The sequence below is a fragment of the Nuphar pumila genome, chromosome 17, assembly GCF_984573655.1.
Source record: "Nuphar pumila chromosome 17, dmNupPumi1.hap1.1, whole genome shotgun sequence".
NCBI classification, from domain to species: Eukaryota; Viridiplantae; Streptophyta; class Magnoliopsida; order Nymphaeales; family Nymphaeaceae; genus Nuphar; species Nuphar pumila.
In genome coordinates, this window is record NC_143265.1 from 80,878,708 (window position 1) to 80,900,062 (window position 21,355).

Consider the following 21,355-nt stretch of genomic DNA (forward strand, 5'->3'; position numbering starts at 1 on the left):
CCCTCTTATGCATAGTAATTGGATGATCCAAGAGTCTCTTTATATAAAACCAAGCATTTATATGACATCCGTTATAGTAAAATTTTCAAAAAAACAAATAAAAAGCTTATGAAAATCTTGGTTCATACCAGTAAATATATTTCAAATACAGGCAGAGGCACGGATACTGATAAGATTAGTTTTGGCCACGGAAGTCAGGCATACAAACTTTTACTGAATGACAGGTACTAGCATCAGAGTGCACTAAAACACATAAGAAGGTAATTGTCCTCATCCCATGCATGTGGTAGTGCTTCTCATCATCAAAACCAACACAATCTCATCAAATACAGTAGATGAGAAAGTTTGACTTACTGTGAATAAGTTAAAAAACTAGCATGCGCCTCAAAAGAGCTCAGATGGGGCGAAGGAAATGTGCCATATAGGACAACTCGTTGGTGGCAGGCCTCATTTGTTCTCTCTCTCTCTCTCTGGCAAGGCTTTTTATGTCATGGCCAAGGTGGAGAGATTTAGCATATCCTCTTTCAGGAGACTAGTACATGAGAACAAGAATATAAGAACTAGAAATATGGCATTTCCAATGAACCATTGAATCATGTATTTTTTATGAAAAAATATGATTTTTGAATGCTTGAATATTTATGAAGATTATTAGCCAATGATTTTAAAGCCTTATCAAAATGGGATGATTCAAGAACGGATTCTTACAATCATGTAGATCACGTTTGTACGGTTGGATTCAAGAGAAAATAATAAAAAATTCATGAAAATTGTGATTCACATTAATTCTCATATTTTCAGTTCTCTTATTCCGGTGACTCCCTCTTTGAGTATGCCCCCTACCTTCCAATCATTCTTCTCTCTCTCTCTCTCTCTTTTGAAAACCAACTTAAAAGCTGGAACTTGAATGCATTTCGATCACGTGAGATCACGTGGATATCATCTGATGTTTATGCCATTATTCCAACCAAACCATGTGGGCCTGCATGATCGAGTCAAGGGATACAGCCGTACATTGTCTCACCCTTATTTTAAGAATATATGTGCCATTGGAAAGCAACTGATGATTCATGTCACGGGATGACTCTCTCTCTCTTTCTATATATATTTTTTTTCCTTATAAGCTGGAGTTAGTCAGACCTTCTACCCGATATCTCTTAAGCCCCCATGTGGCAGAAGGATTCAAACGGGGGCCTACAGCTTGGCACACGGGGTCGGATACCACCTTCCTGGTTATATATATATATATATATATATAATGGCTACTAATGAATGTAAGAAACTAATGAGTAAAAAAAGCAATCTTTTCTTCAAAAAAAATTTAATTATTTGTAGACCAAATGTAATCTACATGGTTTTTGTTTAGTAATAAACTTATTTTCAATCATGTGATTATGCCAAGTAATTAGGTTTTTAAAGAGGTTCAAAAATCAATGGCTCACAATGTGCCAAAATTTCATGACTCAAAAGATCATATTTTTTTACGTCAAAAAGCACAATTCAAGGCTTGATCCTTAGCAAACAAACCATGTTGAACACATCTATGGGGTTAGATTGAGTCGATACAACTTGCACCTATGACAAAATCTACAGTCAATGATGAGTGAACAACTCTCTTTCCTTAATTGAGTGTTTTGGCAATCAAATCTAATTATAAATTTGATCCATATCATTTATTTAGTAAGAAATATGTTTTAGATCACAAATGTTTTTTAAAATAAAAATCAATGGCTCATAATGCATCTAAAACTTTATCATACAATGCATTCAGTGTCATTGATCATAGCGTTACCAAAAAGCACAAATACTAAATACTCAAAATTCATAATCTAAAACATGTTCTTATAGTAAATAAACTTTTTTTTTTTGTGTGGAGTACAATCAATGAAACACTCTTTCGCTTGAGAAGGAGAACCGTCCGCTGAATATTGATTGTAGATTTTAGACCTTTGCTTTGGTTCGACAGTTCTTTTTCCTCACTTCTTTTGTTGGTACTCTTTTGTTTTGATTCTTTCAAATTGTGGATTGATACTACCAAACCCTTGAGCCCTCATGTTAATGCTATCATAATCAACTAGTGAAAGGGGGGTTGCAAGAACACAGGCATGATAGGGGGAAATCACTTGGGGAAGAAAAGTTGAGGAATCCCTTGTTTTCTGAGAAATGTAAAAATTCAGCTTTTGCATGTCAAGACAACAATCAAAAAAGTGATGTAACCAATTCATCTACCCTTGATGTTAGTAGAGAGCAGATCCAGCAATCCCGTTGAGTATATATCTTTCAATGTACTTAACCAACCAAAATGCAACACACCCTCCGCTGAACTGCACATGCATGTCATTGAATCACGTGTTATTTTTATCAGTGTTGTCAGTATCGTTGCTAATGGAAGAACAGATCAAAGAAAGTGATTTGACATCTTCGCCGTTCATTGCATCATCTCATGGTCCTTGTGTACATTGTGGCCGACGGTGAGGATACCAAATCACTTTTCTAAAAGATCACTTGATCTGCTCTCTGCAAATCGGCCTGAATAGAGTATATCAGCAAAAATTCGAAACCAAAGGCGCTGAATCGGGTTACTTTTTAATATAAACAAAATGTTTGATTCAGCTCCGTTCAGAATCAGAATCAGAATCGACCAATTCCCTAAATAGTTTTGAAAATCTGTTCAGGGTCTGATACAATTCTGACAACATTGGTTTTTAATTAATTCCCTCTTTTGTTTAGCTATGTCTTGCAAAGATTGGTTAACTGAGGTGCAATATGATTGCACAAATATTTGCGCATTAAGCACCTGATAAACCTCCATCTTTGGGACAGGTCCTGTCAGGTGTGGGGCCCAAGACCTGATGGATGGCGGTCGTCAGGTGCTTAATGCACAATTTTTTGTGCAATCATATTGCACTCGATCCTCTCTCGGTCTGATTTGACTCCCTTGCAGAATCGGCCAAACCCCAATTCACCACGAGTCGGGCTCAATCGGTTGAATCAGCCTTTATTTTAATATTTTAGTATTTTTAATTCTGTAATGACCTTTAAATAAAAATGCAAAGTAACTGATTTAGCTTGAGCCGGTATTAAGTATCTATTGATTCTCTTAATCTATATTTCCAAAACTGATATTGACAACATTTGTTGTATGGATTTTTTTAAAAGAAATTTGTTCTTATGGTTAACAATCATCTTAGAAAAGCCAATTTTTTGAAAATGTTGAGTGTTGGCAGGCAGGCAGGAGGACATGTGTAACATTTTTGGTGGGCGAGTACCTTGAAAAGGTTGAGTGTTTCAATTATTTAGATCTTATCTTTTGCTTGAATTTCAATAAGATCAGAGATGAGACTAGAGTTGTCAACTACATCCTTGTGAGTAAATCCTAAACCCATATCCACTCTCATCACCCGCCCGATCTCCCAAATCCAAGTTTCCAAATAACATGGATATATATAATTAGAGTTTCAGGGTTTTTATGTACTAGTTTTTTAATTATCATTAAGCATGTCTCCATTAATTAATGCTTGATTTTGGTTATCAAAACCGTAAATCTTTGATTTTTATTAGGACTTGTGTCTTTTATTTTGGCTTTTTAAATGTGAATATTTAATTAGAGACTTTTTTTAATTAACATATATGTGAATGATGTTTGTTAGGATTTAGGGTTTTTATTTGTTTTTTAGAATAACATAAATGGTTACTTTATAATTTGCGAATTTATTTAATTACCATTAGACATGAATCCATGAATATTATGTTATTTGATTTGGGTTAGTATATTAAAAAATTTTATTAATTAATCGTAATGCATAATTTATGATGTTTGCAGGAATTGGGGTTTTGGATTGGTTTGTTTAGAATGACATAAATGTTTAGTTATGGTTTTAAGGTTCTTCTATACATATATTTTTCAATTATCATTAGGCATAAATTCATGAATATTAAGTGATGTGATTTTTAAAATATTAGGGTTTTCTTTCAATTAGCACAAATACATAATTTATTATTTTATAGTAATTAGATTTTTTATTTGTTTTTTAGAATGACATAAATGTTTCGTTTATGGTTTTAGGATTTTTTGTGTTTTTTTTGTAATTATCATTGGCATGAATCTGTGAATATTGTGTGATTTGATTTCGGTTCGAAATTATGGATTTTTTTATCAATTATCATAAATACATCATTTATGATGTTTGTAGAAATTAGGTTTGATTTGGTTTTTTAGAATGGCATACCATCAACAATGGATTACGAATTATTTTCAAAATTGAAAACTCAACAATGTCAATTGTAAAAGGTTTGTTTTAGAACAACTATTTGATTTTTTCTAACATATTATTAGTATAGTTTGTAGTAATTGTTTTTTTCTTTTTACTTTGCATTTGTGCCAACCTTAGTTTAGAATCCTAGCTCCGCTCCTGGAACAAAAAATTGACTTGTTTAGGACACTTCCATGCCCGACCACCGGTGTCTAGACAAGACTGTTCTAAACAATCTTGTCCGTGCAATTAAATGTGTGCATTTGAAACCACTTGGGGGACACAATGGTCCTTGCTGGCCGGTTGCCATGCATTTAAATAATGCAAGCACAAGAACAAAATGGCCCCTGCTGGAGTGGTTTTGTCTCAAAAAGTGGAAAATTTAGGGCATCCCAAGACACGGGAGTCGGAATTGGAGGCCCCAAATTAATGGCATGTCCCTGTGACATAGCTCTAGACCCAAGTCCAAGGCCCACAAATTGCATGCCTCAAACAGAGACGTCTAAGATCCACATTTGGATTTGGGACTTTATTTTAACTTATAAGATTCAAGTTGAATCCAAAACTGGAACTGGACCCATTTAAAAAAATTGTGTATGGAGTCAATCACAAGAGTCCCAGGCCACTATCCAACATGTTTTCATCCCTAAATTTGAAATAAATATACTTGTTTGTTACTGCAAATCTTCATTTTCAGGTCAGGGTGGGCAAGTGCGCACCCTGGTCCAAACGTTGCTCCGCCCCTGGTCCCAAGTGTTCTGCTTCTTCTTCTTTTTTTGGTTTTGTTCCTGGTGTTCCCTACACAATTGCTTCAGAAAGAGGGGTGAACATGCAAGATGTAGTGTTTCAAGCATCCCATGAATCCGCCGTTTGCATCCGGTGCGTGGGGAACGGACAGCAGCAACCTGCGGATACTATTGTCCATGCAATCAAACACCCTTTCAAGTTTCATGTCTCATATCTTAGGGAAACAACATTAATATGCTATGGCATGTATAGTTATTATTATATAGGTTTTTATTATTAGTCGGTTGAATATCCAAACCAAGCATGAATCATTGACGTCCTTACTAGCAAGGCCTTTTATAACCTATAAGAACAGAATTCACTAGAGGGGCGTCTCTTACACCTCTACTCCGAGGAAGTCGCTTTCCCATGAAAGGGACACTTAGAAGGGAAAGTGCTTTCCCATCGGGTTATGAACTTTTGATAGGAAACTTGCTTTTTCGCATTTATAATGCAGGCCCCGCCACATTTTTCATGAAGTTGTTTGTTTCACCTTGCGTAATAAAGGTGTTCTCTCTACTATAAGGGCACATTTGGAAGATAGAAAAAACTCTCATAGGAAAAGAAAGTTTTGCCTATGAGAGTTTTTTATATGAGAAGTTTTTTCAAAAAGAAAGTTTTTCACTTGTTTGTGTAGCATGAGAAAAACAGAGTAAGAAAATGTAAAAAAATGAGAGAGAAGAGGAGAAGGGTGGTGGGTGGTGGTGACATGGATGGTGGTAGTGGTAAGATGTGGTGGCAAGGAGTGTAAATATAAATTTTTTCTTGGTAGGAAACATTCTTTCATGGAAGGTAGAAAAAAGTTTCTTATCAAAAAGTGTACTTTTTAGAAAAAAAAACTCAACGAAAAAGTCTCTTGTTTGAAAGAATCAGAAAATTGTAGGAATTTTTTTCATTTTGTATTACTTTTCCTACATCTTTCTAGCTTTCAAACCTATCTTAAAAGTGGGTCTCTTTAATAAAAAATAAAAAATAAAACATGAAAGAAATGCCTCCTAGAGATTTTAAGGTTGTGTCTGATAGCTTGGATCTTAAATTAAAGACATGTATGATGTATCTCTCCCTCCTCCTAATTAGGCTAAAGAAAAGCTACTTTTAACTGAAATATGGATCTCAAATCTCAACTTTTTTTAGATCTAAACCTTTCTAATGCACTGAAAATGACAGAGTGAGAAACATTTATTGATGAACCTCCAAGTCAATGAAGATCTGGTTGCTTCTTCTCACTCACTTTTGGGGCATGGTCCTTTCACGTGAAAAATGACAATCAACAAATCGCCTCACCACATAAATAAAAGGAATAATCTTCCTAACCGCGGAAAAGTACAAGATTGACTGAATAAAAATAAAATTGACGATTAGGAAGGAGAAAGGGAGAAAAACACCACCTGTTCAGCTAAATACGTACATCCATGCGAAAAGTCTCACTCTTTCTTTCTTTCTTTCTTTCTTTTTCAGTTTATTCAATCTCTCAATTCACATATTTATATAGGCGATAAAAAATATCTGTAATAAATAAGAAAATAATCTCAAATAATCAAGATAAAATAATGATGAAAGAAATTTCATCTAATCTTTCAAATATATCAAATCTTGGAAAGATTATAACTAAAGATCTTGCTCCAGATTTGGGTTGAAATTGTATCCTTATCGCCATAATCCTAACACTAACAAGCAACTAGGCCTCCCTTAATCGTGATTAAGAGTAAAATGAGGTCCCCTATATTATTTGACTTGTTTTAACATAATTTATCTCTTATTTTCCATGGTTTTCTAGCTAGAAAATATCTGATACAATGAAAATGACAGTCAAAAACCTACTTTTATGAAATATGAAACCCCAAAGTTCAAGAAGATATGGTAAAAATTCTTCCCTCTAGCAATTAGGCATCATTCTTTTGACATACCTCCTATAATCAAGGAATAGTTCTTGGGGCAACCAACTAGACCCCCTCTTAATCATGATTAGGAGTTAATGAATGCATGACACGATTTAACTTGTATTTCCATATTTTATCTAAACTCTTGTACGGTTTGACCTTTATTTTACTGAAATGGTACAGTGAAAGCCCTATTTCCTTGAAATATTTTTTATATTTATATGAAAAACCATTCACAGGATCAAAGACCTAGTCGGGCTAGCTCTACTTGCCATACTTGCGATCGTCTTGAAACTTTGTAGGCTTACACCTTGGCCCGAAGGACTCGCCAACCATGCAGAGGTTGGAGTTTCTTACAAGTCACATTTAAACACTATTCGAACAAGAGAACTCACCACAAAAAAATTACCTCCCATAATCAAGCAATAATCCCCTTAGCAAGCACCAAGATTCCCTCTTAATCATAATTAAGAGTTAACGACATCCCCTACTCAATTTAGCTTGTATATACATAAGTTATCTAGCATCTTTTGCAGTTTAGTTTGTATCTTGAAAGGTATATTTTCATGAAGGAAAATTTTCAAAAACACACTTAAATTATTAGCAATAATAAAAAAACAACCTAAGTTTTTGAAATTGTTAAAAACACGCCTAGTATTATCCTCCATTGATCAAGCTCATGTTTCCATCAATTTAACTTGGGTCGCCATTAACCCAAATTGAGTTTGGGGCTAAATTAGTATTCACCCAAGCTATGGGTATCTTCTATTATTGCCCAAAGGTTGTGTGCTTTTTTTAGGGTGGTACACGCTTGATTTACATATAACTAAGCTCCAAAAGCAAAAATCTTGCCTTTGGATCACGTTTAGCAAGATCTATATATTTTACTAATTTCATTTTTTAAAGTTGACTCGAATATAATGTTTTATATCATTTCTAGACAACCCCATATTTTCCTGAATTGTGATATGATGATTTATCATCATCTCAAAAATGGGATATTGTGGTGTATTAAACATGATAAAACCTACTAACATATAAGACAAACCATGTTAAATATATATGTTTGGTTAGATCTACCATTTGGATCTATACAAATAGAAGTGTCTACTATATATCATATGGTGTCATGGTATAAAACCACCGTATATTTTCCCTTTCTTTTCTAATGGGTAAAATGATAATTACAGCACAGATTAGACAGCAACCTTGATGGAATCATGGAAGGGAACTTTGGATTTTTTAAACTAACCATGATAAAATTTTAGGCGTGTTTTTAACAATTTCAAAAACCTAAGTGTTCTTTTTTATTATCGGTTATAATATAGGCATGATTTCCAAAATTTCTCCTTTCATGAAATATGGAACCCTAATCTGGAAGCTTCTTCTCACTCACATTTGGACATTAGTCCTTTGACCTAAAATTGCAACCAACAAGTTTCCGGACCACATAAAGTTAATTACCAACCTTCCATAATCAAGCATCTGCTGCCCCTCTCTTAATCGTGATTAAGAGTTAATGAGGTACCCAAATCAGGCACATTTTGAGAAATAAGACCTTAGCTATAGTGTGGGCCCGTCGCTTTTGCATCTACTGGATATATATATATATATGGTCAAGAACAGATCAGATAATCTGCCAAATCACCGATGATTTAGCATTATCACCACACCGTCCATCATGGAGATCAACGGCCACCAGCAGGGAATGCGCCTTTATGGTAGGCCCCACAGCCTGCACGATAGCAATAGAACCAGTGGATGACGACAATGCCAACACAGCCTAGTTGTGATTTGGCAGATCACCTGATCTATCCTTGGTGGGCACCATTGGATAGAGGACGCGTGGCGTTCCTTTCTTCCACCATCAAAACCTCCCAAGAGGCAGGCTATCCCTTCTCAGGTCCAAAATTCAAAGTTTATGGCTGAACGAGTAGATTGCCCATCATCATTTAGCTATTGGGGGGCGTGTACCGGATCATAGATCAACACGTGTCCATAAAGGAACGAAGGTGATGTACCGCATCATAGATCAACACGTGTTCATAAAGAAATAAAGTGACGTCATGTCAGGTGGACCCCAGGCTTGAAAGTTCTGATGCTCCAAGATCCACATATACCAGTCTGTACAGCTGGATGGGCCCCACTACCCTTAGCTGACGTGGACTAGAGTGAGTTGGACTCCACGGGCTCCACTCTGTTGAGTCACATGAGGCTCAGAACTCGCACCCTACCGTTTGTGGAAATCTGCCTGAATGGAGGAAAAGGGTAACTTGTGGGCCTGCGAGATAAAGACGGACCCGATCCAATTACCACAATGCCCTCCCACTTTTGGGTCCACCACTGATGTATCTAATTCCCTCCATTTCATCCCTGGCCCAAAGTGTCAATCTCATTAATAGTTCACAAGTGGGCAATGACCTAATCATGGTTTTAGAAACCAAGATGGACGGTTTGGTTTTGGAAGAGATGTATATCCATCGGGTGGATCCAGTTCGGAACCAAAACCAACTCTATGTTTTCATTGGTACTACTGCCTTTATATGGTCTGTATTTGAACTACGTATCCTGAAGCTCACCAGGACTCTGTACCTTAAGATATTCAAGCTGAACGATGTCGCGAGTTCGATACCTAAAATGCAGGTTCCTTGCCACAATGCTGAAGCAGCAGGCTCCCTGGTGGGCAAGGGTGACATCCAAAGCGGTGACCCTATAGCTAGGGGTGGCAAAACCTGACCCGACCCGCCAACCCGCCTCTTAGGCGGGTTCGGGTTTGAAAAAAATGAACCCGTTTAATAAATGGGTCGACCTGCCTAACCCGTTTATTAAACGGGTCGGGTTCGTGTTAGGGGTATGCCAACCCGCCTGACCCGTTTAATAAACGGGTTAGGCGGGTGGGTCAACCCGCCAACTCGTTTGCCAACCCGCCAACCCACCAACCCGACCCACCAACTCGACCCGCCAACCTGACCCGCGAACCTGAGAACCCGTTTACCCGACCCAACCCATTTATTAAATGGGTTGGCGGGTCGGGTTCGTGTTTTCCACAGCCGACCCGTTTAATAAACGGGTCGGGTTCGGGTTGAGGTATGCTGACACGCCAACCCGCCAACCCGACCCGATTGCCACCCCTACCTATAGCATGACTTTTCACGGCCGTGGGTCTTTCGATTTGATTTCAATCTTGTCATGTAATAAATTGAAATGACTACATAGTAACTACTAGTTCGATTGGATTAGTGCATGGTTTAGCTTGACTATCACCCAAATTCAGATCCAAACTCTGTTTTAGCTATCATACTCACCTTTACCAGATTCAATTATTGGATTATGGACCCAGCCAAATCCAACCCGATCCTAGTTTGACCTGCTTACAGCCTAATGAAGCCAAGCTTCACAGATTGTGCAAAAAAGCTTTTCTGAGAGTAGATAGACCCAAATTTCTATGTGAATCATGGGGGGTCATTTTGTCACTAGGTGCTCTTGTTACTCAATTGTGTGTGTGTGTGTGAGAGAGAGAGAGAGAGAGAGAGAGAGGGGCACAAGTCAATCTTTTTGGGAACTTGACAAAAAAAATTTAAAAACTTTAGAAAGGGTGCATCAACTGACAAATTTAGGGAAGCAGATCCAGTATTGGGGCCAAAACACTTTATAAAGTGTACTGCCCAACCAAGGGCAGACTCGTAGGGTGTCCCCTTATAAAACAAGGGACCCCTCCGTTTAAAAAGGGGAGCCCCAGTGTACTGCCCCGCCCCTTAAAAAAGGCCGGACACATGTAAAGTGTTTGTTCCCAGAACACAGAACCACACCTCCAAATTTAGAAGGACCGATCAGGTGAAAACGCCAAAACAGACTGTGAGCCCACCAAAGTGTTGATGGTGATTTGGAAACTCAAAAGGGTTGTGTTTTTGCATATCACCTGGTCCAACCTTCAAAGACCACCTGTTATCACCACCTAAATCTATTGCCAAGTGCTAACCCCAACCCTTTTCTGCCTCTATATAAGCATCACCACCTCCACCGCTCAACTCCATGTTCTCTCTACCAATCTACCAAATCTCTTTCACCATTTCCTTTGCATCTGCTCCTCTACCTCTCTCCCTCCAAACCCTTGAAATCACAGTTCTAGAGCCTAAAGACCAATTAAGAGACATAGGTTAGAGACCATGTTGGTAGAATCAGCTTGCCTACTCTTTCTTCTCTGCACCATCTTCTTCTTTCTCTCTAGGCTCACCATCAAAATAACCCATCTGAGCACAGAACTCCCTCCTGGGTCCATGGGGCTCCCTTATGTGGGTGAAACCCTTCAACTATACTCACAAAACCCAAGTATCTTTTTTGCAACTCGTCAGAAGAGGTTAGTCTTTCATGCTCCTTCCATTACAAAACCTTTTTTTTTTTTTGTAAAATGTGGGAGGCAGACTTCCTCCTCTCTAGCCCACAAGGGCTCTCCACACCTCGATATGAGGGTCGACTTAAGGCATTCAAGTTGAGGGACGTTGGGAGTTCGATACTAGGGTGATTGTCCTTGTTGCAAGGTCAAAGCCAACGAGAAACTATTCTTGTTGGTCAGGGAAAAGTACTCAGACATCAAAACAAGGCCGTTGTCAATGTGCTACCATGGTTTCTCCTTGTTATCCCAAGAAGAAAAGACTTTTTGTTCATGCTCCTCAACCATTTCATGCACACATTAGTTAATTGCATGACAAGATCACCTTTACATCTGGAAATGATCTATCAAATCATCAAATAGCCCAAGGGGGTTGGCTTAGTGGGGTAGGGCTTTGGCTGCTAGACGGGCAGTCAAGGTTTGATTCTCATGGGCATGGCTTTTTTGTGCAAGTCAATGTGTAGCATAGGCTCTGAGGGCAGGAGTCCTGAGCTAGCGCGGTTAGGTCTTCGTGCCTAGTAGGGTTTCTTTGGGTTATAAACACGTACACAAAAAAAATTTATCAAATAGAATTTGTTAATATCATTCTTTTTTTTATGACAAAGATTTCCGTCAAGCCCTTATGGAGCCCATCAGTGATAGGCACCTGCACACCCAGTGGGAGTAGAACCTGGAACGAAGGGGTCAGAACCTTTTCTCTCCAGACCTGCTACCACTCGGTTGACCCGGGCAACTGTTAATATCATATCATTCTTAACGTTAATCTCAATCACATTAGAAACTATATTTTGTACGTACACGACTTGGGTTTTGTAAAAGTATACACTATTGAACATATGTGCATAGATTTCTATGAGATTAGACATGACAAACCATGGTTCCCATTCTTGTTTTGTGCAGATATGGGGAGATATTCAAGACCCATGTGCTAGGGTGCCCGTGCGTGATGTTGGCGAGCCCAGAGGCGGCTAGGTTCGTGCTGGTGACGCACGCGGACCTGTTCAAGCCCACCTATCCGAGCAGCAAGATGGCGATGATCGGGCCTTGTGCCTTGTTCTTCCATGAGGGGGCATACCACACCCGGCTGAGGAAGCTGGTGCAAGCCTTCTTGCTGCCGGACTCGGTTCGATCCCTCATTTCTGATGTCGAAAGTGTTGCAGTACGCGCTCTGGACTCATGCGGAGATGCCCGAATTGTGCATACTTTTGCAAAGATGAAAAAGGTGAAGTCTCTCTCTCTCTCTCTCTCTCTCTCTCTCTCTCTCTCTTTTGTTTTCTTGAGGATTGTTGGGGACATCTTGTCATTTTTGACGTCGACAGTTTGGTTTCGATTTTTATTTTTTTGCTGTTTGGTGTGAATTTGATTCGACCGTGATTGTGATTTTGGAATCTTAGTTTTCATGTTTTATGAAAGGCATTAAGGACAGTTGGGTTTTAGCTAGGTTGTCCTTCACAAGGTGCTCCAATGTGACCTAAACCCCTTTGTAAAGATTCCATCTGTCAGATCAAGATTGGAAGTGAGAAAAGTTTCATGTGAAAAAGAAAATTTCACATATGAGAGAAAGAGGCTTGTCATATGAAAAGTTCATCGTCATACACAAATTTTAGGTGAAATTTTTCTCCCGTTTGGAACAATTGGAAAAAAATGAACTTTTTTCTTGTTCACTCACATTTTTCCACTTCCAAACATAAGACAGAGAGAGAGAGAGAGAGAGAGCCTTGTACTCTTGTTTACTTGTTTTACTCGGTAAGGGCACGATTGAAAGCTGAAAAATAGTAGGAAAATGCAAGTAGAAAAGAAAAATGAAAACTTTTTCAACGTTACAAACCAGAAAAAACTTTTGAAAGGAAATTTTTTTTAAAAAAGTCTGATTTTTTTATAGAAAAAAATTCTCCCCCTAAGGGCTGTTAGGACACCCATTCACCCATCACACATCTCATTCCATGGGCTACTACAAGAAGAACTTTCTCCATTTTTGACTTCCTTTCACCCACCACCATTTTCATGTCTCTCTCTCTCTCTCTCACTCTCATTTTTCTCCTATTTTGCTACTCCGTTTTTCTCATGCCAACACAAACAAGCAAAAAAAAAATCATTTAGAAAAGTTATCATGTCAAAATATCTAATAAAAATTTTCATTTTCCTATGAGACATTTTTTTCTTGCAAAACCTGCCCTAAGGTATTTCTTTTTCTTTTTCTTTTCCTTGTTTTGCTTTGTGCAGTATACGTTTGATGTTGGGATTATTTCCTTTTTTGGAAGATTGGATGGTAAATGCAAAGAGGAGTTGAAGAGAAACTATTTCTCGGTTGACAAGGGATACAATTCTTTGCCTAATAGAATTCCAGGCACATCATATCATAAGGCCATCTTGGTAATTATTGGTCTGCTTAGCCTCTTCTTGTCAAATGAGCCTTTGCACTCTTTGCCATTTCAATATTTTCAGTAATATTTTTTCTTTTTTATGAAGATAAGAATACTAATTTTTTTTTTCCCTTTTTTGTTTTGTGGTAAAGGCAAGGAAAAGATTGGGGCAGATCTTGAGCAAACTCATTGAAGAGAGAAGGGTGAGAGGAGAAGTGAAGAAAGATCTCTTGGGTAAGTTGATGAATTACAAGGGTGAAAACGGAGAGACTCTGAGTGAAGAGGAGATTGCTGACAATGTGATTGGTGTCCTTTTTGCTGCCCAAGACACCACTGCTAGTGTCCTCACATGGCTCCTCAAGTACCTTCACGAGAACTCTAAAATCCTTGAGTTAGTACGTGTGAGTACACGTCCCTACACGTGTTCCCTTAGACTGTTACTTGGATGTGTAAGGTGTAGCTGTTCTGTGACTATGATGATTGTAGTTGTACTCATCCTCCTCACTTGCTATAGGCTGAACAAATGGCCATACAAGAGGACAACGATGGAGGAAAGAAAAGCCTGACATGGGCACAAACCAAGAAAATGCCCTTCACTTCAAGGGTATGTATCATTATCCTTGTTTTCATGCATGCCCCCATTCACTATTATTCGTTTACATGCATCAGTGTGTTTTGACTTGCACTATCAATAAACAGAAGAAACAAAATATGAGAAGAAAAAGAAAAACGATCACACCAAAAATAAGGATTTCACCCTGGTTCTCCAAGAGTTGTCTACGTTCATGGTCGCATGAGATCCTCTATTAAGATTGAGATACACATTACAAAAGACAGATTGCCTTCTTTAATAAATTATAAAACTACCTTCAAACCTAAGACAATTTATAATAGAATTCACAAAAATTAGGAATTTATATCAAGGTAGAAATCAGGCGTGGACCGGGGGACAATGGGGTTCCACCCCGCCTCGCCCCGTTTGGACAGAGAGATGAAGGGAATGAAACAGGGATGGAGGCAGGGATAAAGGTTAATTAAAATTCATCCCCGTGCGAGGATGGAGGTGGGGATGGACTTACACTTTCCCCTGCCCCGCCTCATCCCTGCCCCCATTAATAATATTACTAAAATAGTCTAAGTTAAGTAATAAAATTACAAAACAACCATGTTTATATATACTACTAACTTACTAACCCTAACCCTAAATCTTATTAGACAAAATAATGTATCATCCCTACTCACCGTCGCCGCCCAAAGGAGAGAGAGAAGGTAAATTTTTGTTTTCTTCTTTTATACCATCTTTGAGAAGCTGCAGCCAGAAGCCCTTTTTGTTATGTAGAAGTAGAAAATCTAGTCCTGAGTTCAGTACATTTGAAAGGATTATTGTATCTCACTCTTTTTTTGTTTCGCCCTTTTCTATTTCTTTGTGCGAGTTTCTTCATTTTGTGCGTTAAATCTTTTTTCAATTTGGGGTACTGAATTGGGGAGACATGATGATGGTTAAACCCAATCAAATTTGTAACAGAGTGATGAATCTATAACATGCACTACCATCTAATCTCTCTCTCTCTCTCTCTCTCTCTCTCTCTCTCTCTCTACGTTAATTTGTTTTTGTTGCTTCTGTGGGATTTTGAAGGGTCTATCTATGTGCGCCCATTTTCTTTAAAATTGCATTGGATCAAGATTTCTATTTGTTGCTACGATAAATGTGTGCAACCAACTGCGATCTAAAGTTTTCTTGTCTGATTTTTTATGTTGGTGTAATCAATGATGATATCGAATTTTGTTATTGAGCGTGACAATGATTATTCATTAACCATTCACCATCTTTTGGCTGAGGTTGCATATAAAAATTCTTTTTTTTTTATCTGATTTTTATCTGTTGTAGCGTTGATTAAAAATAAACTCAAATTTTTTGAAAAAATTATCTGAAAAAGTTGTGCAGAGTACCGATGGGCTACCATTAACACTTGAAGTATTAGGCTCACTATTTTTTGATAAGAACAATATAGAGGAATCGAAACGCATCTTGAAGACCTTAAAGAATCAACATAAAGATATTCATCAGAGTTTAAAAATAAGTTATGATGGACTTGATCAAACAGAGAAGCAAATATTTTTGGACATTGCATATTTTTTTATTAAAAATGGCAAGGAAAATGCAATCTTCATGTGGACGGAGACGGGGACGAGGATGGGGTGGGGCGTGGCAGGGACAGGGCAAGGCGGGGGTGGGGATTATTATTTTGAGACAGGACGGGGGTGGAGATCCAAAGTCTCTCCTGCCACGGGGATGGACCGGAGATAAAGGTTAAATTTTTGAAATGGGGCGGGGGTGGAGACCTTGTCCCCCGTCCCCGTCCCGGTCCACTGCCATCCCTATCTACACATCTCCAACATGTACAATATATATATATATATATATATATATATATATATATATATATATATATATATATATATATGCATCAATAGACGCATACCATGATATCACACATACTTTGTGTGTGCAAAACAACTTTATGTTTATGGATCATACAATATGCTTCTTTGCTAGCACGTAGTTATATACAAATTACATGTTACTTAGATATAATATGCTTTGATCCGAGTAAGTATATTTGTACTTTACTTTTTATAACTCTTTCTGCTCACCTGGTGGGTGTGACTTGTGAATGTCACTAAGTTGACAAGATGTTACATGTTTGAATCCCACTGATGGAATCTCCTGCTATAAGGTCGAAGCTGGGTGTATGCACCGTGGGCAAGGGGGACCTCAAGGGTTTTACCAACTGGAGGCTAGCCAATGTGCAGTCAAAGTTGGGTGTAACTTGTGAATTTTGTCACTAAGTTGACAAGACGTCACAGGTTTAAAGCCCACCGGTAAGGTCGAAGCTGGGTGTACTTCTCGGTTGGCATGGGAGACCTCAAGGCTTTTACCAACCGGAGGCTAGCCAATGTGCAGTCACTAATGGGGGTTTTTTTCTTGGACTATCCCAAAAAAAAAACTCTTTCTCAACTAGGATCAACCAGAATAATAAGTCTTGATAGTGAAAATGTGCTTTATTAACATTAAGCAGTAGTAATGGCCTCTTGAGAGGGTTCATAACTGCATCTTTGATACATTACTAGTACATGACTGATAATTTCTAATTGACTGGTTAATTATTAAATGGTTTTAGGTAATCATGGAGACACTGAGGAAGGCTAGCATCTTGTCATTCACATACAGGGAAGCCGTAGTGGATGTGGAATACAAAGGTTTATTGTGGTTTTTGTATCTACCTTTAAAATTGATGAAAATATACACTGGTCAACAATGCTTATCTTATTTGTTATGCACCAACAGGGTACCTTATCCCCAAAGGGTGGAAGGTCTTGCCCTTATTCAGAAACTTACATCACAACCCTGAGTTCTTTCCTGACCCACAGAAGTTTGACCCTTCAAGATTTGAGGTATTCACCTTTTATAACTATTCCAACATGTATTATATGATACTCAATTGGGTTCTTCATTAAAGAATTTGCTTAAAGGACCCAAGTTCAGGGTAAAAAAAAGAAAGTTTGCACATGGTATGTCAGGAGAGTAGGTAATGATGGGACTCACTTAATAGGGGACTGGACCAACCTTATTTCTAAATGGATTGGGCAAGTGTTCATTATGTTGGCAATGTGACATTAATGACCTGGCCAAGGTTGGGCAGGGCTTGGTTAATCAATCCTAGATAGTATCTAAACTTTGGCTTAGTGTTTATATGTGATCCACAGAGAAGGGTCCTATTGGTCATTAAGAGATAAGGTTTTCCTTGAGAATTTCTTTTTCTTTTTTTGAAAATTCTTGGTGATTTCTTGAAATGAAAAAAACAACTAAATTTTGGTTTTTTTACTTGGTTATAGCAAAGCTAATTTTTTTTCTTCTTATGATTGACAGGTGGCACCAAAACCAAGTACCTTCTTGCCATTTGGCAATGGGGTCCATTCTTGTCCTGGCAGCGAGCTCGCTAAGCTTGAGATGCTTGTGCTTGTCCACCATCTTGTAACCAAATATAGGTGAGGGCATGTAGCATTTTATGTCATAATTGGACTTTGGGTAATCTACACGTAGGCACCTAATGAATGGTAAATTTATGCATAACTGCCTTAGGTTTCAAATATTTAAGATGGTCACTTAACCTTTTAAAAATTACTCGGGTAACCGCATGAGTTGCTTTTTTATTCATATAACTCTTGAAAATGGTATTTTTATCCTTTTTCCTTTAAATTATTGGATGTGACTTGAGGCTAAATAAGTAATTTCAGAGAGAGAGAAAAAAAATCAGGCGGCCATCTAAGTGTTTTCTTAAAAGGTTAGGAGTCTATCGTAAATATCTCAAACCTGAGTTGGCTAAAAGTTAAAAATACCTTATGTTAGGCACCTATATGTAAATTACCCTCTTTAAGAAACAAAATGAGTGGCACTTGCAAGTGAAGGTATCAATAGTTCCGGTTTGACTCGGATCTTACTTGTACCAAAACCCTATAGGGTCAGGGTGATAAATAAGGAGGTCTGATTAAAATCCAGGTCAGATTTGAAGGGTCCCATTAATATATGGAGCCCGGTATGGTTTGTGAAATTTCATACCAGACCCAGGCTTGACCCATTCCGATTAAGATCTGTAATTTTTTAATGTAATTTATATATATATATATATTGGGTATGCTCCGGGTCTGGTTCATGTAATCTTTATAGGTTTGCATATGGTTTCTCTTATGGTGGGTCTGATTAGACCCAGGTCTGAATCCGGTACCACATCTCAAGTCAAGTTTGGGTCTGGTTCCACATAGGTCTGAACCAAACCCGACCTAAGTTGGGATGCACACAGCTTGGGTTTCGGATCAGAAAATACATTGAGGAGTCAGGTCCATTTGGTTTGGAACAGCCAAAATTTGCAAATGCTCCATCCTGAATCCCAACGGTTTTGAACCCTAATTCTACGGTCTCTCTCTCTCTCTCTCTCTCTCTCTCTCTCTCTCTCTCTCTCTCTCTCTCTCTCTCTCTCTCATGTTTGTCCCAACGCTACCATCTTCCTACGCTTGGAAATTTTCAAACCTTTTTTTCTGATAACAGGAGAAAAACCGCCTCATCAACCCGTTCATTATGGTAAAATCCAAAGTCCCCCTTACCCATCAGGAAGCATGGGAGTGCCTGTCCATGATGACACGCCATTTTGGATACGTGTCCCTGGTGACATCGGCAGACATGCTAACATGGATATCGTACAGCCATTAATGTAATATTTGTAATCATATTTTAATCCTTTTAAATTTTTTAATGGAACATATATTTTTACTATTAAAGTATTAAAAAAAAATTTATTTATTAAAATTTTTAAGAATTTTGTGTCCTCGTGTCCTAATCTGGGAAAAGATTTCGAACTTGCATCATATGGGCCCTCGTAGATTTCGAACACATGACGCCCCGTCAACTTAGTGACTTTCACAGTCACCCCACCAGACGAGTAGAGCCCTCATGGGCTACATTTTAAAACTCTACAGACCAAAGTTGATTGAAACCAGATTCTTAACCATCCATCAGCAAGAAAAAAAAATCTTGCAGTATCTTCAAAATTCTAGATTTTTCTCGAGAAAATATTTGTATACAATAAATATTGAATATGCATAAAAATTATACAAAAATATAAATGAAATAAAAAAAACTACAAAATGGGTATTTGTTGTGTAAAAATCGAGTTTAAAATGTGATATTTGCAAAATAATCCATATTCTGAAAATATCACGTTTTTTGGATATAGTATAACCGTCATGTTGATGGGGATGGTTGCCCACCTTTAGCTTGTTGAATTAACCATGTTCTTATTATCCTTTTAATAAATTTTGAGTTTAAAAATATCACGACACTTTCAAAATGTGTGATATTTGTCACTAAGGTTTCAACCATTTGGAGGAGCGTCTGTCTTTATAATTATTATTTCAATAAATAATTATAGTTGTCAATGTCTATGTTGTTACAATCACTGTCACTGTCATTAGTACTACTGTTTTTATCATTCACAGATGAAACTAAAAAAGATGTTTGGTAGTGTCTAAAAGTAGGCTGACTAAAGATCTCAAAATTTTTTGCAGGTGGGAGGTGGTGGGATCAGACAATGAGGTCGAGTATGGGCCATTCCCTGTGCCCAAGAAAGGCCTTCCAGCCAAATTTTGGAAGGCACATCATCATTGAAATCTACATCAACTCACTTCTTTCATGCCCCCCTTTTGCAATGTTAAATGCCACTCAAGAATCAATGAATTGGTTGTTCTTAATTGCAGTCCATCCCTCTCAGTGTATAACTATGTTGGCAATTGTTATTATGCTATTATTGCCAGATTCTTATCGTAATTACCTAGAAGGTTAACCACATAGAATATTGCCTGGACTCGTTTCAAGTAAGAGCCTTAATGCAAACAACAACCCTAACCTTCTGTAATGTTAAATGCCACTCAAGAATCAATGATTGGTTGTTCTTAATTACAGTCCATCCCTCTCAATGTACAACTATGTTGGTAATTGTTATTATGCTATGATTGTCATATCATTATCATAAGGGTTAACCACATATAGAGTATTGTGTGGCTCGTTTCAAGTAAAAACCTTAATGCAAACAACACTAACCTTTTGCTTTTTCTACAAGTGCCCCTGAGAACTCGACACTTCTATGCTAACAGCCCGAGAACTTTACGATTGCATGAAATAGTGACCCTTGTTCGAAAAATGCCTGTAGTAACCCATATTCCTCTAAGCTGCAGTATTTTCCCGCCACACCACTCCCTATCCGTGCAACCTTGTGCATGCATGTGTGTGTGTGCAGCACATGTTTAAAGACAGCAATTCACTCACTTCATTGAGCCATTAAGCATGTTTATACTCATAAAATTAGTGAAGCAGGATGATAATTGCCACTAAAAGAACAATGCAGTGTAACAAAATTAAGATAATTATCACTCTGAAGGAAATGTGCTGCTTATAAACTTTGGAGAAGTTTTGGATGTTGAGTTAGCATGCATGCTGTTAATGAGCGTCACAATTGTTGGACAACCCAAATCATGAAGGCAACTCTAAGAACCACATGTTTTGTAAAAGCATCAGCTTTCCATCTTCCAATGCCAAACCCCTCCAAAGTAAATGTAGGTTATTGCAACAATAGCTTCTAACCAGCCATAAAACATGCTGCAAACCAAAAGTTATAATGAATAATGAGCAACGAAACATGTGAATATAACCATACACTTGTTTCCTTTTAAAGAGCTAGTACTTCAGCATCTGCAAAAAAGTTCAATGTGCTTCCACATTTAACTCAGCACAATCTAGAGCATATGCAAGAATCTCATGAGCTCTTGACGATGACTTTGTGATTGCTACAGTTCTAGTTTTAGACGTGATCATCGATGTGCCACACATATAGACCCTTCTGAGATTAGCCTTTTATTAATTTTTGTCAGCTAACACTGCCTGCCAAGAAATTCAGCCAGCCTTCGCCCAGTTTTGCCAAGCTCTAATCAATCTCGCAGTTCTTGTTCTTGTGCTTTTTTGAAAATTCTGTTTTTTCTTGGGAAAATCTCGAGAATATATATTATGAAAATGTTTTAATCTCATTCATATCATGCAGATTCTGAAAACATCATATGATGAAATCAATATAT

The 21,355-nt window shown here is 37.8% G+C and overlaps 1 protein-coding gene and 1 non-coding gene across 2 annotated transcripts; both read left to right on the plus strand.

Annotated features, from left to right (window-relative positions):
• The first annotated feature begins 9,533 nt into the window (after nt 1–9,533).
• Nucleotides 9,534–19,895, plus strand: LOC149812445 (abscisic acid 8'-hydroxylase 3-like). The gene is made up of 10 exons (XM_089993051.1): nt 9,534–9,598; nt 11,148–11,276; nt 12,210–12,531; nt 13,533–13,682; nt 13,825–14,073; nt 14,187–14,276; nt 16,855–16,933; nt 17,022–17,128; nt 17,604–17,722; nt 19,796–19,895. The coding sequence occupies exons 1-10, from the start codon at nt 9,534–9,536 to the stop codon at nt 19,893–19,895; spliced, it is 1,410 nt and encodes a 469-aa protein (XP_089849177.1).
• Nucleotides 15,156–15,236, plus strand: LOC149812446 (small nucleolar RNA Z195/SNORD33/SNORD32 family). Its single transcript, XR_016428651.1, has one exon. It is a non-coding gene; the product is annotated as a small nucleolar RNA Z195/SNORD33/SNORD32 family (small nucleolar RNA).
• Nucleotides 19,896–21,355: the final 1,460 nt, after the last annotated feature.